This window comes from Festucalex cinctus, chromosome 1, assembly GCF_051991245.1.
Source record: "Festucalex cinctus isolate MCC-2025b chromosome 1, RoL_Fcin_1.0, whole genome shotgun sequence".
Classification (NCBI taxonomy): domain Eukaryota; kingdom Metazoa; phylum Chordata; class Actinopteri; order Syngnathiformes; family Syngnathidae; genus Festucalex; species Festucalex cinctus.
In genome coordinates, this window is record NC_135411.1 from 3024393 (window position 1) to 3042989 (window position 18597).

Genomic DNA, 18597 nt, shown 5'->3' on the forward strand with positions numbered 1-18597 from the left:
TGTTCTAAAGACATTAAAAATACTGCAGACTAAATGTAAATTATCACAATGAAGACTTACTAGGAATGTAATGGGTTCAAAAGTAAAGCGTTCGTCTTTAAAACCTGTCGAATTAAAAATGGTTTCTTTATCATGCATCAAGAATTTAAGATTTTTTTAAAATGACGTATCATGTTTTTACAAACGCGCACTGTCGCACAGGCATATAAATATGGAGTTAAATATGGCGCAAAAGTAACTGGTAAAAAAAAAATTTGCACATGTAGAAAAAAGCATAAATTTGCATCTGTAAAAGGCATGATTTGTACCTGTAAAAAAAAAAAACATTGTACCTGTAAAATAGAAAATGTGTACTAAAAAAAAAGTGCGTTTAAAAAAACATTTGAACGTAAAGAAAAAAAAATTGCGCATAAAAAAAAATTTGTACGTAAAAAAACATTTGTATGTATAAAAAAAATGTGTACTTGTAGAAAGAAGTGTCACTTTGTATCTGTAAAAGTCACGATTTGTACTTTATAAATGACAACTTGTAGTCTAAGAAGTCCCCACTAGGAGTCACAAGCGTTTTTTCTGCTGCTGTCCAGTCACGTGACTTTTGCTCCAAATCTGACGCTGAGAATGCAGCAGAACGATTCGTACTCGTAGAGCTCCGTGATTTGTACGTCTTTGGAAGGGGGCGGGCTCTGGAGGATTTGGGAGTGGGCTGAAGCTCAACCTCATTGGTTCAGCGAACGACAGTGGGTTGATCTCAAAAGAGGTCACGTTATTCTCATTAGTATGCACGAGGTCTCAAACAAACAGAGTAGCAACACCAGTTTATGGTCATTTTGGAAGAAGAGGACGTCGCAGGCGTGAAAATGTCAACATGCTTCAATATACCAACACAGTGTGGAGCAGCTTAAACCTTGGTTGACATGCAGAGACCTCAAAGTGGGCAAAATGAAAGCGGTTTTCGTAGGAATGTAAGATTTATTGCTTGTAATCCGGTGCTGGCTCGTGTAGTCCACATATTAAATTTCTTACTCCGTTAGCGGTCATTGAACGCAACATTCTCGAGCCACTACACTCTCATAGATACCGACTGGCTGTATTGCTGAACGTTTATTAGTGTGTAGATTATAGTGTAGGACTAGATGATAATATCCCTCTATCGCATACCTAAGACTCTGTGGGATAATCATGTGAGTGACGGCACCCTATGGGTTGTCAAGTGGGCACCCTCCTTCCTCAATGTTTCGCTGATAGGCCCACGACATCTCCAGAGGGTTCAGCAGTGATTCCCAGCGTCCCAGGATCACCCCCCGGATGCCGACTCTCACCTGATGGCCCAGCTGGTATCCTTCCTCCTTAGCCAGACCCACTGACTCCCTCTTTCTGCTGCTTTGGAGAGGTCCTTGATGGCCTGCCGATGGGCCTTCCCTCGTACTCCCACCTCTCGGAGTAGCCTTGTTGTTGAAGTTGCTACAAAACCTCTGCATCCTACTTCGACGGGGCGGATCTTTACTACCCAGCCACGTTGCTCAGCTTCGGCTGCCAGCTCTGTGTATCTCAGCTTCTTGCGCTCGTAGGCCTCCTCAACTGAACTTTCCCACGGCACCGTCAGCTCGATGATATACACGTGCTTCAGTGAGGTTGACCACAGCACGAGGTCTGGTCTCAAATTGGTCAGCGCAATTTCTGGTGGGAAGCAGAGCTTTTGGTTCAGGTCTGCCAACAATTTCCAATCATGTGCCCTGCTGAGCTGCCCCACTTCTGGTCTAGAGGGCCTGAGGGTAGCTTTACCCTCCCCTTCTCTAATAAATGGTATTACTGGCCCACAAGCTGTAGGCGGGGGGAGCTTGTTGGTGCTTGTTCGCTGATGTTCCAGGGAAGCGTCATACCACCGTCCTAAGCTCTTCACAGGCTTCTCAGAAACAGTTGGAATAAACTCATCACCAATCTGGAAGCGTTGATGTGACAGCTTCCCCTTGACAATTGAGATGCTTCTGGATTTACTTGGCTTGATTTTCATGTGAACATGCTCGATGTTATGTTGCTCAGGAGTCGCACAGTGCAAGCCTTGGTTGTGGTGAGGATTGTGAGGTCATCCATATAGGCTCTTATAGGTGGCAACCTAAAGCCAGGTCATAAGGACTGCCCTCCAACCACCCATCGAGATGCTCGAATGATCACTTCCATTGCCATCGTGAAGGCTAATGGGGAGATGGTGCAACCAGCCATGATTCCTACCTCCAGATGTTGCCATGCTGTGGAATACTCTGGTGTTGTGATGCATATCTGCATGTTGTTGAAGTAGGCCCTGACGAGGTCGGAGAGGGGTGCTGGAACTTTAAAGTAATCAAAAGCAGTCCAAAGGAGGCTGTGAGGAACAGAACCAAATGCATTGGCCAAGTCCAGGAACACTACGTGAAGACTGGACCCTTCCTCCTTGGCAACTTTGATTTGGTGCCAGATGGTAGTGGCATGCTCCAAACAACCGGAAAAGCCCGAGATGCCTGCTTTTGGTATTGATGTATCAATCAGCTGGTTTCTTCGCAGGTACTCGGCCAACCTCTGAGCAACCGCACTGAAGAAGATCTTTCCCTCGATATTTAGGAGGCTAATCTGACGAAATTGGCCTATCTCAGAGGAGTCCTTTTCCTTGGGAATGAGAATACCTCCAGCTCTCTGCCAAGACGTTGGAATCTCTTTCTTTTGCCATGCCACCCTCATGAGCCTCCAGAGGAAGCGAAGGACATCAGGTGCATTCTTGTAGAGTCTGTATGGTACTCCGTTTGGACCTGGAGCTGAACCGGCCCTGGCTCTTCGCACAATTTCCTTAACTTCGCTCCATTTCAATGAGCTGGTGTCCAACTGATGTTCTGGTGGGTCAATTGGTGGCATGTCAGACGGAAGGGTAACCTCTTCATAAGACCGGTGATCTGTACAAGCCTTTTTTAGATGTTGTTCTAGGTCTGACTTTGACATTGAGAGCTGACCACTTTTCTCCTAAGCGAAGAGACTCTTCACAAAATTGATGGGACGTTGGTAGAAGCGAGTTCTTGTTTGCTCCTTCTTCCTACGCCTCTTTAGTAAACTCTCAGCTCTCCTCAATGCCGTGAGCCTAATTCTAATTTCTTCCTGCAGTAGGTCGATACCTTCCCTTTCCTCCTCTGTGGCCTTCCTCCATTGCTTTTTTAGCAGTCTTCTTTCTCTAACCAGCCGGTCGATCTCACTCTGTCTCCGTGACTTAGGTGTTGGTGTTTGTATGGCTCGCTTCTTATCCCCTGTTCCAAATCGCTCTACTCCATAGGTGTAGATAAGTTCCCCTATCTTCTCCAGCTTTTTCTTATTGGAGCCTCTGAGCTTCTCCAGCATACTGTAAAGGTCAGTGTTGATCTCATTCCACATTGCCTTTTGGCAGGATTTTGGCCATCTTATCAATGGCCTGCGCCCTACGATCTTCCTTTCTACTGCTGATCTTGCTGTTCTGGGATTAACTATGCCTGGTTCTTCTTCTTCCAAGGCAGGGATATAGATGTTCTGCAGACTGTGGATCTTGTCCTGCTGCTGAACTTCAGTCGACTGACTCGATCTACTTCTTAAGTAGCTATCGATGCGTGCTCCCTGTTGCCTTGCTTTCAGGCACCTCTTCAAACCCTGGTGTATACGCAGGCCTGCGGTGGTAGTGAGCTTTTCCCAGCCACAGATGCAGCGATGTAGCGCTTTTCCTGCTATGGCCATTTTAGTCTCAGGTATGCTAATCATCATTCTCGTGGTCTGTTCCATTCCATGGTCGTTTACCGTGTGGTCCGCCGATGAGCCTTCTTCCGCCCCTGCTCTCGCAGGCTCTAGGGGTATTTTCCTCTTAGAACTTTTAGTAGCCAACGGTGGGTGGGACCCATGCACAATCTGTGCTGGATTCCGCTACCACCGGTAGCTAGCCCATGGCAGCCCCTTTGGGGTCTATTCCCTCCTGCCAGCTGTCTTTCCATGCTGTCACAAGGTCTTTCCCTAGTTGTCAGCTGTCCTTTCACAGCAGTCACTGGTTTCCAGATGATTAGATTATAGTGTAGGACTAGATGATAATATCCCTCTATCGCATACCTAAGACTCTGTGGGATAATCATGTGAGTGACGGCACCCTATGGGTTGTCAAGTGGGCACCCTCCTTCCTCAATGTTAAGCTGATAGGCCCACGACATCTCCAGAGGGTTCAGCAGTGATTCCCAGCGTCCCAGGATCACCCCCTGGATGCCGACCCTCACCTGATGGCCCAGCTGGTATCCTTCCTCCTTAGCCAGACCCACTGACTTCCTCTTTCTGCCGCTTTGGAGAGGTCCTTGATGGCCTGCCGATGGGCCTTCCCTCGTACTCCCACCTCTCGGAGTAGCCTTGTTGTTGAAGTTGCTACAAAACCTCTGCATCCTACTTCGACGGGGCGGATCTTTACTACCCAGCCACGTTGTTCAGCTTCGGCTGCCAGCTCTGTGTATCTCAGCTTCTTGCGCTCGTAGGCCTCCTCAACTGAACTTTCCCACGGCACCATCAGCAGACCGTAGATGCAAACGGTGAGTTAAATCACCCATAATGTCCGTCCAAAGTTTGTTGTGCAGTATAGCATACATGTATGCCCGTGCGTGATGTCACATCAGCCAGTGTTAGTTCGTGGTTTGGGCTAGCATGCTTCACATGAATGTGGATTGTTTAATTTGTGTTTGGTTGTTTAATTTCTGAATGCGGCATGAATTGCTGGAATGTATTGAAGTTGGAATGATGTGAATCGGGTGAAAAATGTGGAAGTAAATGGAAAATGTAGAATGTGGGAAATAATCGGGTACGAAATCGGGAATTGTGGGTGTGGATTTTGAACCTGAAAAGCTGGAGTCGCTCATGGCACCAATTGCTGGAATATATTGAAGCTGGAATGATGTGAATCGAGTAAAAAATGTGGAAGTAAATGTGAAATGTAGAATCTCCCATTAAGAATAATGGGGAAAAAAATCGGGTATGAAATCGGGAATTGTGGGTAAGGCGTGAATCGTGGGAATAATAAAAATACAAGCATGCGTCGCGTGAATTTTTGGAATAGTTTGAAACTGGAATGGAGTGAATCGGGTGAAAAATGTGGAAGTAGATGCGGGACAAAAAAGTGGGAGGAATAAGTTTAAGTAAAAAAGAATAATAAAGGTTGAATGACATATGTGTGAAGGCCTCCAGCCTTCACACAACTAGAGGCAATATTTTCCTGTTGAGGAGTTTCAAAACTTGAAACTTTCGTATGAAGGGACGTTCGTAAGTAGAGGTACCACTGTATCGTCAAAAATATTGTCACCGCAAATTTCTTTGAAATATCGTGATATAAATTTAAAGCCATATCGCCCACCCCTACTGGACATGCAGCTGAAACAGGGAGCCTTCAAGACAATATTTGATTTTAAGATTACATAGCATATCCTATGAATTAAGAGCTGCTGCTTTTACACCAACAAGTCCAGTTTCTTTGAGTTCTGGGTAAAGGGACTTCTTGGTTTAAAAGTTCAGCAGGGAATTTAGAATTGTGTTTCCGCAGCGTCTGTAACGCGTGGAGGCTGATTTGCCATGGACGGCGCAGCGGGCCAGCAAAACAAAAAGGGAGAGCAACTTCAGTCCACAAAGTCAACATTTATTCTAAACAAACAACATAAAGAGAGAGCGGGCTCGACACCACCGCGCATAAAAAACAACAACTATTGCTCGCCAAAAGGGAAAAAAAAACTAGTTCTACACAAAACCAAAGAAGATGCCAGGTGGCGCGGTGCCACACTGCCTGGTGAGAAAAAGGCTGACCACAGCCGTAAACAGCTTAAGAAGCAACTGACCATACCAAATAGCATCTCTACATAGAACACAATTATGGATGGTACGCACAAAAGGCAAACACCGTATACAACAAAAATCGACATATAATCAATTGTAAAAATGAAAATGTACAGTGGATTTTTTATTTTTTTTAAAGCCAGGTCGGGGTCAGACGGGAGACCCCGGGGAACAGTGTCCGCCTCACAATCAGAGTCAATGTCGGTTGAACCAAAGGGAAATGGCTCAAGTTCAGCATCAGCATCTCCTAATGGGGCCTGAGGGGCGGAAAAGTCCATGTCCGAGATCCCAGAGGTCCCCCTCTCAGCAGGAGAGGAAACCAATTGTCTCTTGGCAGTGAGAGAATCCCAAGTATGGAACGGCTGCATATTCACAATATGATAAACACCAGCATCAGCACCAGAGTCCACCCAAGCGAGTCTGTAGTTCACATCACTGAGTCGTTCGGACACACACAGTGGTCCCTCAAATAGGGGAGCAAGTTGAGCTGTAAAATTAGAGTGAGCATCTGACCTGGGCTGTGTTTTCACTCGAACAAGGTCACCGACACGGAAGGAGTCATGTCGACGTCTCAAGTCATAATAGCGGTTATCTTTGATAAATGTTCAACTTGGCAAACTGCGCAATAAAAGGGAGAATTTGAGAGGAGGGCAAATACTTTTTCACAACACTGTACACGGCAAGAGATATCCGACATGATTTGAGGTTATTGTCGCAGCCGCTGACACTTGGAACTGGAGCAAAATTGATTAATCTGAATGCCGTGTTTCGACGAGTGGAGGCACATACAACATATTAAGAACATTTTGGGGTTGACTTCCCCTTTAAATTTTGTTGCTGTTAAATTTTGGGTTCTGGGGGGCTCCATGCAAAATATCACCTCGTTGGGTCTCAATGTGCATGAGAAAGTTTCGAGATCAGCGAAGGACTACAACGGGAGGAGTTGATTCATGATGTCCCTCAACAAAATGCAAATTCATTTTGATTTTGTATTTCATGTTTCTTTGCATTTTTTTTCTGATATTCCTCTTTATCATTTTCAAAATCAGCGTCGATCACCTTTTTCTTCCCTCTCTATTTTATTCCAAATCATTGACACTTTTACATCATAGCACAGCCTCACTCCCTTTATTTTTACATTTAAGCTTCAAAGATGGCTGCTATTGCCACCAGCACACTCGTGTCTCTCAGCAAGCTTTTTACAAGAGAATCTTTGAGCACAAATACTGCAACTGAACGGTTCCTTCCCAGCGTGTCTTCTTGTGTGTCTTGTTAACTCTGACTGTCGAGAAAAGCTTTTGCCACAGTCTGGGCAGGCAAAAGGTTTTTCTCCAGTGTGAGTTCTTGTGTGGCTTGTTAAAATTGACTGCTGAGAGAAACTTTTGCCACAGTCTGGGCAGGCAAAAGGTTTTTCTCCAGTATGTGTTTTTTTTTTATTTCCCTTGTCGGAGAAGCTTTTGCCACAGTCTGGGCAAGAAAAAGGTTTTTCTCCACTGTGTGTTCTTGTGTGGCTTGTTAAATGTGACTGCTGAGAGAAACTTTGGCCACAGTCTGGGCAGGCAAAAGGTTTTTCTCCAGTGTGTGTTCTTGTGTGGCTTGTTAAAATTGACTGCTGAGAGAAACTTTGGCCACAGTCTGGGCAGGCAAAAGGTTTTTCTCCAGTGTGTGTTCTTGTGTGGCTTGTTAAAATTGACTGCCGAGAGAAACTTTTGCCACAGTCTGGGCAGGCAAAAGGTTTTTCTCCAGTATGTGTTCTTGTGTGTTTTTTTTAATTTCCCTTGTCGGAGAAGCTTTTGCCACAGTCTGGGCAAGAAAAAGGTTTTTCTCCACTGTGTGTTCTTGTGTGGCTTGTTAAATGTGACTGCTGAGAGAAACTTTGGCCACAGTCTGGGCAGGCAAAAGGTTTTTCTCCAGTGTGTGTTCTTGTGTGGCTTGTTAAAATTGACTGCTGAGAGAAACTTTGGCCACAGTCTGGGCAGGCAAAAGGTTTTTCTCCAGTGTGTGTTCTTGTGTGGCTTGTTAAAATTGACTGCCGAGAGAAACTTTTGCCACAGTCTGGGCAGGCAAAAGGTTTTTCTCCAGTATGTGTTCTTGTGTGTTTTTTTAAATTTCCCTTGTCGGAGAAGCTTTTGCCACAGTCTGGGCAAGAAAAAGGTTTTTCTCCACTGTGTGTTCTTGTGTGGCTTGTTAAATGTGACTTCTGAGAGAAACTTTTGCCACAGTCTGAGCAGGAAAAAGGTTTTTCTCCACTGTGTGTTCTTGTGTGGCTTGTTAAATTTGACTGCCGAGAAAAACTTTTGCCACAGTCTGAGCAGGAAAAGGGTTTTTCTTCAGTATGTGTTCTTTTGTGTATTTTTAAACTTCCCTTATCAGAGAAGCTTTTGCCACAGTCTGGGCAGGTAAAAGGTTTTTCTCCAGTATGTGTTCTTTTGTGTATTTTTAAACTTCCCTGAACAGAGAAGCTTTTGCCACAGTCTTGGCAGGAAAAAGGTTTTTCTCCATTATGTGTTCTTTTGTGTATTTTTAAACTTCTCTTATCAGAGAAGCTTTTGCCGCAGTCCGAGCAGTAAAAGGGTTTCTCTCCAGTGTGTGTTCTTTTATGTATTTTTAAATTTCCCTTCTCATAGAAGCTTTTGCCACAGTCTGGGCAGGCAAAAGGTTTTTCTTCAGTATGTGTTCTTTTGTGTATTTTTAAACTTCCCTTCTCATAGAAGCTTTTGCCACAGTCTGGGCAGGCAAAAGGTTTTTCTCCAGTATGTGTTCTTTTGTGTATTTTTAAACTTCCCTTAACATAGAAGCTTTTTCCACAGTCTGGGCAGGCAAAAGGTTTTTCTCCAGTATGTGTTCTTGTGTGTTTTTTTAAATTTCCCTTGTCGGAGAAGCTTTTGCCACAGTCTGGGCAGGCAAAAGGTTTCTCTCCAGTGTGTTTTCTCAAGTGAACTTTCAAATTCCCTTTTGAACTGAATGTTTTCCCACACTGAGAACATTTGCAGCGGTTGTTGTCAGCATGGTTACGTTTAGCGTATTCATCATCGTCGTCGTCAGTGTCAGCAGACTGTGACCTTGTGTCATCACTTTGTGCTTGTGGTGGTCCCCACTGGTCTGCATCACCTTCTGTCTTCATGTGTTGAGTTGAGCTGCTGCTTTGAGGCTCCGCCCCTCTGTCCTCCTCATGCTCACCGTTATCGTCACTCTTTAAAGCAACAAAGGTCAGTGGTGACTTGGTGACATCATCCTCAACCTCCTCTTCTTTGACAAGAAGGGGCTCTTCCTCCTCTTTAATGTAAGCATGCTCTTCCTCCTCCTTTTTAACATGAAGAGACTTCAGTTCCTGCTTCTCAGGACCAAGATATTTTTCACCAACATCTGCAAGACACAAGAAGACAAATACACATTTGGTTCAGTTAAGTCAAATCTAAAGCGCGACTTGACGTGTATTGTTTCTACAGTGGCACCTTGACTTGGGCACAGCTGCTGAGGTATGTGTAGCAATTGTGCACTCTGTTTGTTAGCAGCTAGCAAGCTAAGATAGCTTAAGCAAGACGAGTATATGCCGACACAAACGATTTAATAAATGACAATTTACACCACGAAAGTAGTGATCGACGTACTGTTTCAGCCAAAAACAAAATACCTTAAGCTTCCACTTCCACTTTGCCCTCCATTTTTTTGTAGCTAGCGGCTCCAAATAAGGGGGTAATATTGTTGTGGGGTAATATTGAGCAATAACATTGATATGTACAATATTAAGTTAATTTAAAATGAAGGAAAGGTTGAAATAGAGAAAAAAAGACATGTGTGCCATCGAGCAGACATGCGACTTTGAGCCAATACTAATTTGGGGTCAATAGGTCACATGATCTAAAAACCATTAAGCAAAAATGCTAATATTTATAGGAAAACAATGTTAAAAATACGTAGAGGCCTAAAATAAAAAAATAAGAAGTGTGTGTTTTCTATCAGACATGCCACGATGATGCAGCACTGATTTGGGGTCAATAGGTCACATGACCCGGAAGATATTGAGCTCAAAAGCTAATATTTACAGAAATAATTAATTAAAAAGAAGTGCAGTCCTAAAATGAAAAAATAAAAGGTGTGCATCTTCTATCAAACATGCCACTATGATGCAGCATTGATTTGGGGTCAATAGGTCACATGACCTGGAAGCTATTGAGCTAAACTGATATTTATAGAAAACAATTAAATATAAGGGGAGGTCTCAACTGAAAAAAATAAAAGGTGTGCATCATCTATCAGACATGCCACTATGATGCAGCACTGATTTGGGGTCAATAGATCACATGACCTGGAAGCTATTGCGCTCAAGCGCTAAATTTTACAGAAAAAAAAAATAAAATCATTCAAAATGAGTGAAGATTTCAACTGAAAAATTAAGAGGTGTGCATCATCTATATTTAGATCATATTTTGAGTGCATATTACTTCCTTACCAAGAGCAACAGAAATGTTATTATAATAAATAATTATAATACATTTTAATGGCACAGATTATGTTATCTACAACGGGCGATGATTCCCTATTCTTTACGACTGACATAACTGCACACAAGATGGCAAAAATGTGACCTTGGTCTCTTTCTTTTTACAGATGCAATGTGGCACATGTGACAGGTTTGGATGTAGACGAAAACCAATTAAAAAGAGCAAGGGCAGCAAAACTGTGGCAGTGTTCCCTTTGTAAATAATTATTGGTTCATTGTGCACCAATAGGTCGCTTGCACATGTCGTCACTTCCGCCTCGGATTTGTCGTAGTCGCCATGCTGGGTGGCCTCCATTTACGTAGCGATTTGGTCTAACACGTATCTATCACGTTTGTTGTGTGCGTTTAAAATGGTACATTGTTGCTGCATCGTTGGCTGTTCGAACAAAGCCAAGGGGGAAAATGGTCGGCCTTTCTTCCGAATTCCGAAAGTAATTAGGAACCAGGGCCTGGAGACAGAGGAGTGCGGACTCCGGAGGGAAGTCGTTACTTTGGGCTCGTGTGTGCAGCGATCACTTTGTGAGCGGTAGGGGTGTTAAAAAAAGTCGATTCGGCGATATATCGCGATACTACATCGCGCGATTCTCGAATCGATTCAATAATTGGCAGAATCGATTTTTTTTTTTTTTTTTTTTTTTTTTTTTTTTTTTTTTTTTTTTAGGATTCACACCTTGAGCATGGAAGGATGTTATATGAACGGAACATTAAGCCTTAATATTTTATTTTAATGCTGTTCAAACATGAAACAGATTACAACCTCTACAAGACTGAAATTTCAGATAAATAAATAATACATTTTCATATAAATCTTACACTACAAGCTTACTGATTAGTATTTTCTAAATTTGAATGAAAAAAATCGCAACAATCGACTTATAAATTCGTATCGGGATTAATCGGTATCGAATCGAATCGTGACCTGTGAATCGTGATACGAATCGAATCGTCAGGTACTAGGCAATTCACACCCCTAGTGAGCGGTAAGCTTGTTTACCTTTATTTAATGCATGAGGATTAATAACGTTTCGACCGCCCATATATGGGCAAGTTGCTTATGTTTTGGATTCATGAGCAAGCAAGTTCGGTAGTACAAGCTGGCTAGCGGACGTTAGCCGAAAGCTAACATCGAACATTTTCACCCAAGTAGTGCTAGTGCAAAGTGTTTACTGTTGAAATTGGATTGATTAGTCTTGGGCTTTTAATGCCGATAACATGTTTTTTGGTGGCAAAATGTAAACTTGGAAAAAAAAGAGACAGAAGGGGCTGATGCAAGAAAACAGACCCCCGGTAGCCTACACATCATGCTGAAGAACTTATTCACGGCCACCCTACTGCGGTAAAATAACCAGTCTTTCCATATTTTATTTGTTTATATATTTGTTTATTTTAACAGGTCGCCCTGCGCCCGTTTTTCTGTCCAATCATCCCGACTGGGCTCCAACATTAAAGTTGGGTCCCAAGTTACAACATCTATGTCTCAGCCCAGTCGGTGCCAAGATATGAACGTGCACAGGAGAGACAAGCAAAGAAAAGACGACTCGAAGTGGCAGAGTTTGTTGCAGTTATGCAGCCAGATGGCTCCAGTAACCTGTACCCTCAAGTACTGCTGACATCATTGACTCTGGTATGCCACTCAGAATTCATTACATGATATATTGTATGCATGAGTGAATGTATGTGTTTATGTTTGTGTGTGTACACGCACCTTATATTTTAGAGACATTTGGAAGTGTATGTAGAAATAAGTATTTGCCTGTAGCAATGTTCATACATTAAAAAATGCAACAAAATGTGTACATTTCTTTTACACTGACAAAAAAACTATACTACTTTACTATATTAAACCTATTACTGGTACCGTATTTTTTTGTGATTTTTTATTTATTTTTTTCTTTAGGGATCTCATGCCACACCGACTTGATTGCCAATGACATGATGGAAACGAAGGCGAGCATCAAAGCATTGGAGGAGGCAAGGCAAGGCAAGGCAAGGCAAGTTTATTTGTATAGCACATTTCATACACAAGGCAACTCAATGTGCTTTACACGAGGAAAGACAACACATAAGCATCAAGAAACAGTAGTTAACATTCAGAGGAAGAAAAATAAATGAAAATAGGTTACAAACTAACAATCTTAAAACATTATTCAACAAACTTTAAAAAATTTAACATAAGGAAGTTTAAAATGATGATAAAAATAAAAATAAAAATTAAAAAAACACTTAATTAAAGCGGTTTAAAAGTCCCTAATCAAAGGTATAAGAAAAAAGCAAAGTTTTTAACCTGGATTTGAAAGCATTTACACTCGGGGCTGACTTCACTTCTGTTGGTAGCCTATTCCATCTGTGTGCAGCATAATAGCTAAATGCAGCTTCACCATGTTTGCTTCGAACTCTGGGTTCCACTAGTTGGCCCGAGTCTGTGGATCTCAGAGCCCTGCTGGGTTTGTACTCAATCAGCATTTCTTGGATATATTCAGGCCCCAAACCATTTAGTGATTTATAGACGAGTAGCAGAACTTTCAAATCGATTCTACAGCTGACTGGGAGCCAGTGTAAATCCTTAAGTACTGGAGTAATATGTTCTGATCTTTTTGTTTTGGTCAGAACTCGAGCTGCAGCGTTCTGAATGAGCTGCAATTGTCTCATGTTCTTTTGAGAGAGTCCAGTCAGAAGACCGTTACAGTAATCTAGTCTGCTGGAGATAAAAGCATGGATAAGCTTCTCTTGGTCTGCTTGAAGCATGCAGTCCTTCAGTCTGGATATGTTTTTCAGCTGGTAAAAGGCTGTTTTAGTGATGAATTTAATAGGATTGCTGAAGGTCAGATCTGAGTCTATTAGTACCCCAAGATTTCGAACTTGGTCTTTAGTTTCTAAAGACAGTGACTCAAGCTGTTTTTTAACAGCAATCCTCTTTTCTTTATTGCCGAAAACAATGAGCTCCGTTTTGTTGTAGTTCAGCTGAAGGAAATTTTGGTTCATCCAGTTGTTAACTTGCTCTAGAGAATGACACAATGCGTTAATAGAATTGCTGTCATTTGGGGACATCGATAAATACAGTTGTGTGTCATCTGCATAACTATGATAGTCAACATCGGTGTTCTGAAGCATTTGACCCAAAGGTAACATATACAGACTGAACAACAGGGGTCCAAGGACTGACCCTTGAGGGACCCCACATGTCATGGCCTTTCGATCAGATTCAAAATTTCCAATGGTCACAAAGTAACTCCTTTCCTCCAAATAGGACCTGAACCATTTAAGGACTGTTCCATTTAATCCCACCCAAGTTTCCAGCCTGTCTAACAGTATATTATGATCAATCGTGTCAAATGCTGCACTGAGGTCCAACAAGACGAGCACTGATACCTTCCCTGCATCAGTGCTCAATCTTATATCATTCAGTACTTTAATCAGAGCTGTTTCTGTACTGTGATGAGGTCGGAAACCTGACTGGAATTTATCCAAAAGTCCGTTTAAGCTCAAAAAATTGCTGAGTTGATTAAAAACCACTTTTTCAACTATTTTAGTTACGAAGGGAAGGTTTGCGATTGGTCTATAATTTGCTAGCAGGGAGACATCCAGTGTTCTCTTTTTTTAGAATGGGCTTGACGGCGGCTACTTTCAGACATTTAGGAAGTTCACCTGATTGAAGTGAGCAATTAATTATTTGTTGTAAATCGATCTGAACAGATTTCACAATGGTTTTGAAAAAGCCAGATGGTATTGAGTCAAGACAGCTCGTGGAAGGTTTCAATTGCTGAACCAAGTCTACTACAGTATTTTGATCCACTGAGTCAAATTCTGTCATGGTAATTAAATTATTCCATTTATGTACCTTTTTTTAATCGAGACAGTAGTTGTTTGAACTTCTGGGATTGTTTGTAATTCAAAAAACACACAGGAATGATCTGAAATAGCCAGATCTTTCACCTCAACAGATAAAATGTCAACACCTTTAGAGATGACGAGATCAAGAATGTGACCTTGATTGTGTGTTGGACCTTTTACATGTTGTGAGAGACCAAAAGTATCAAGTATATTACAAAATTCTTTGGTATTTTTATCCAAGTTGTTGTCAACATGAATGTTAAAGTCTCCAGTTAAGATCAGATAATCATAGTCGGTACAAATTACTGACAGCATTTCTTCAAATTCCTCCATGAATCTGCCTTTTTGTTTTGGAGGTCTATAAATTATGACAATGACGATGTTTGGTTCACCTTTTACCAAAAGACTAAGATATTCAAATGAATTAAAGCTTCCCAATGAAATTTCTTTACACTGAAATAGAGATTTAAAAATGGCAGCAAGTCCACCACCTTTTTTGCCATTTCGACATTTGTTCATGAAACTAAAATTTGTTGGCGTTGCCTCATTGAGAACCGTGTTGCAGGAACCTTCTGTTAGCCATGTTTCACTGAGGAGAAATAAGTCAAGATCATATGTCATAATAATGTCATGAATCAACAATGATTTGTTAACTAGTGATCTTGTATTTAGTAGCGCTAGTCTCACAGTGGCAATCGGAGACGCTGGTTTAGTCAGAGGTTCACAAGCTATACTGACTAGGTTTGTAGCTTCTGACTTATTTCTTCTCATTTCTTTTGCCAACTTTCTACTTCTTGTAATCACAGGAATGCTACAAGCTTCCTTGGGTCCTGACTTATTCTGGGAACACACGTTTTTTATATTGTATATGTAGTCTGGACCCAAAACATATCATTAATTAACATTAATTAACAGTTCAATTTTATCCCTGAAATTACTACATCCAATCATTATTCACTTCATTTTTTGTGCTTTTAGAAATAATAGAGATTTATGCCATTACTTTAAGAGGGACCATATTGCACATTGAGTCAAATCCTGTCATTTGTATTATGTATAGCTAAACAAACCCAACAATAGAATTTGTATAATCGCTGCCTTTATTAGCGCCAAACAAACAGTCGCATGTTGTCCTCCTCCAATGCTTTGATGCTCGCCTTCGTTTCCATCATGTCATTGGCAATCAAGTCGGTGTGGCATGAGATCCCTAAAGAAAAAAATAAAGAAAAAATCACAAAAAAATACGGTACCAGTAATAGGTTTAATATAGTAAAGTAGTATAGTTTTTTTGTCAGTGTAAAAGAAATGTACACATTTTGTTGCATTTTTTAATGTATGAACATTGCTACAGGCAAATACTTATTTCTATAAACACTTCCAAATGTCTCTAAAATATAAGGTGCGTGTACACACACACAAACATAAACACATACATTCACTCATGCATACAATATATCATGTAATGAATTCTGAGTGGCATACCAGAGTCAATGATGTCAGCAGTACTTGAGGGTACAGGTTACTGGAGCCATCTGGCTGCATAACTGCAACAATCTCTGCCACTTCGAGTCGTCTTTTCTTTGCTTGTCTCTCCTGTGCACGTTCATATCTTGGCACCGACTGGGCTGAGACATAGATGTTGTAACTTGGGACCCAACTTTAATGTTGGAGCCCAGTCGGGATGATTGGACAGAAAAACGGGCGCAGGGCGACCTGTTAAAATAAACAAATATATAAACAAATAAAATATGGAAAGACTGGTTATTTTGCCGCAGTAGGGTGGCCGTGAATACGTTCTTTAGCATGATGTGTAGGCTACCGGGGGTCTGTTTTCTTGCATCACCCCCGGGGGTCTGTTTTCTTGCATCAGCCCCTTCTGTCTCTTTTTTTTTTTCCAAGTTTACATTTTGCCACCAAAAAACATGTTATCGGCATTAAGAGCCCAAGACGAATCAATCCAATTTCAGCAGTAAACACTTTGCACTGGCACTACTTGGGTGAAAATGTTCGATGTTAGCTTTCGGCTAACGTCCGCTAGCCAGCTTGTACTACCGAACGTGCTTGCTCATGAATCCAAAACATAAGCAACTTGCCCATATATGGGCGGTCGAAACGTTATTAATCCTCATGCATTAAATAAAGGTAAACAAGCTTACCGCTCACAAAGTGATCGCTGCACACACGAGCCCAAAGTAACGACTTCCCTCCGGAGTCCGCACTCCTCTGTCTCCAGGCCCTGGTTCCTAATTACTTTCGGAATTCGGAAGAAAGGCCGACCATTTTCCCCCTTGGCTTTGTTCGAACAGCCAACGATGCAGCAACAATGTACCATTTTAAACGCACACAACAAACGTGATAGATACGTGTTAGACCGAATCGCTACGTAAATGGAGGCCACCCAGCATGGCGACTACGACAAATCCGAGGCGGAAGTGACGACATGTGCAAGCGACCTATTTCAGGCAGGATATACTGAAACGAAGATTGAGGCGTGATTTCCCCCAGCTGGTTTTTCACACCCCTTTCCAGCGCAACACCTCTGAAATGTTTTACACAGGGTACCTCAGTCATCAGATACATCAACGACTGAGTCTACTGACGTAAGCCAAGAAAGTGACACTAACACATCTGGTACAACATCAGGTTGAAAAATCACATGGCATACGAGGACACTTTACAGTGCAGGGCTGTAAAATCTGCCATTTTGTTTGTTTCATTGTCAAGATGTTAACTCTCCATTGGAACACTTTTCAAGCAAAAAAAAAAAGAAAAAGTCTGTATTCAATTTTTCCACAACACAGACCTTTAAATTGGTCTGCGAAAAAAAAAAAAAGAGCCGTTCCAATGAAGTTCCATGGTTTTATTGTGAATGTACATTTGATTTTTATTTGATTCTTTTTTTTTATTAATATTTTTTTGTGCGTGGGGCAGGGGTGGGGGGGTATAAATGACATGCTGTGACATAATCTGATACTTTAAAAAATATTCTATATGTTACAATAATCTGGGCTCTGAATGTATCTCTTTTCATCTAGTCCATTTTGCCTTGTTCCAAGTTTGTGGTGCATTGTAGTATTTTCAGCCATTTTTGGCCGATGTATGTTGCTTCTTGTGCACCTTTCATTACATAGTAGGTTGTGAATTGTTTTTATATATGAAACATAAACATAGCTAAATGTAACATTCGTGTGCTGGTCTCACTTCTAGTTGAAGCTTTTTTTTTTGTTTAGTTTTTTTTGGCACAAATTTGATATATTTAATGATCTAAATTCACATGAGTACACCAAACCACCAATACTTGTTTCTGATGTTAGGTATATGTATTTATAACATCTGGGAATGATTTTATGTTGCCAAATTTAATGAAAGACGTTTTATGACCAAAAACTGCAGCACAAGATTTTCGTTTTTTGTTATTTACCTATAAATGCATTTCTGGCTTGTGACAAAACTGGGGCAGGAAAACATTGGGTGAACTTTTAACCCAAAGTTCAGAAGGGTATTATCTATCAAAAAATGGATTGAACAAGTCGTGCCCAGACAGTGGAGCGAAACTCATTTTCTAGGCACTTTTGTGGGGTTCACCCCAAGGCCGAAGCGTCTCTTCGAGCACACTACCGTAAATCCTAGAAAAGGGCGAACAGAAAAAATGAAGTGCGGCTGACTTGACCCCGTAAAAAGAAAAGGCGGCTAACTTTACCTCAGTTGTAGCTCTGCTAAATCCAATTCTCATCGACTGAGAAATGTACCAAACCGACTGAAGAAAAAAAACTAACTGTGTATCGTAACAAAGTGACCCGGTGAAGAGTCATTACAGAAATAAAAAGGTACATATGGTTGAAAAGTGTCGACGAAACAAGTGACAAACCTGCTCTGTTCAACACAACTCGAGGCTGCTTGTAAACGGCGTCCAGCAGTTGACGTTGTCGCTCGTTGTCCTCCTGTGCTCCACAAAGCTCCTCTTCGTACTTGACTTTCGCCATTGTGAACATCTTCACACGATATTCACGACACTTTACGCTCACGATTGACGTCAGCTGAGCCAATTTGTCGATAGCAAACGCGTCTCGTTTTTTGGCGCCGAGCAAGCTAAGCTAAACTAAGCTAAGCTAAGCTAAGGCAAAATAAAGAGGGCCGAGAGATACGAATGAACCAGACACGAAACGTTGCAATTATGTTTGACTTCAATAAAGTAGTGACGGGGCAAAGTGTCGATATATCAGTTCGTTCCGTACGAATTCGAGTTGAATTATTTTTATAGTGAAGCCGAGCGTAAACGCGTCGTGCCTGGAATGGAGTAGCTCTTCTGCTGTCACGTGAAATCTACGGCAATTACAGTTGGACAAATCTCATGTCACGAAAATGTTAATATTTAATTTTACTTAAAAAATTTTTTTTTTAAAAAGCTCATAAAATTATACGTT

General features: G+C 41.6%; 1 protein-coding gene and 1 long non-coding RNA gene across 3 annotated transcripts; one reads left to right on the forward strand and one right to left on the reverse strand.

The window, feature by feature from the left end:
- Nucleotides 1–809: 809 nt before the first annotated feature.
- Nucleotides 810–12808, forward strand: LOC144007755 (uncharacterized). 2 transcript variants are annotated; one of them, XR_013280344.1, is made up of 3 exons: nt 810–962; nt 11736–11966; nt 12240–12808. It is a non-coding gene; the product is annotated as an uncharacterized LOC144007755 (long non-coding RNA). The 2 variants fall into 2 exon arrangements; XR_013280341.1 differs by lacking the exon at nt 810–962 and adding an exon at nt 9254–10868 and having other exon boundaries at nt 12240–12806.
- On the reverse strand, nt 5624–18474 carry LOC144007261 (uncharacterized). Its single transcript, XM_077506712.1, has 2 exons — nt 18042–18474; nt 5624–9204 (listed from the first exon to the last, which is right to left on the reverse strand). The coding sequence occupies exons 1-2, from the start codon at nt 18163–18165 to the stop codon at nt 7607–7609; spliced, it is 1722 nt and encodes a 573-aa protein (XP_077362838.1). The 5' UTR covers nt 18166–18474; the 3' UTR covers nt 5624–7606.
- Nucleotides 18475–18597: the final 123 nt, after the last annotated feature.

Excerpts from the sequence above, each read along its gene's own strand:
- LOC144007261 (XM_077506712.1), bottom strand. The coding sequence starts at position 18,165 with ATGTTCACAATGGCGAAAGTCAAGTACGAAGAGGAGCTTTGTGGAGCA. Across the intron at positions 9,205-18,041 it reads AGTTGTGTTGAACAGAGCAG|ATGTTGGTGAAAAATATCTT; the intron begins GTTTGTCACTTG and ends TGTGTCTTGCAG.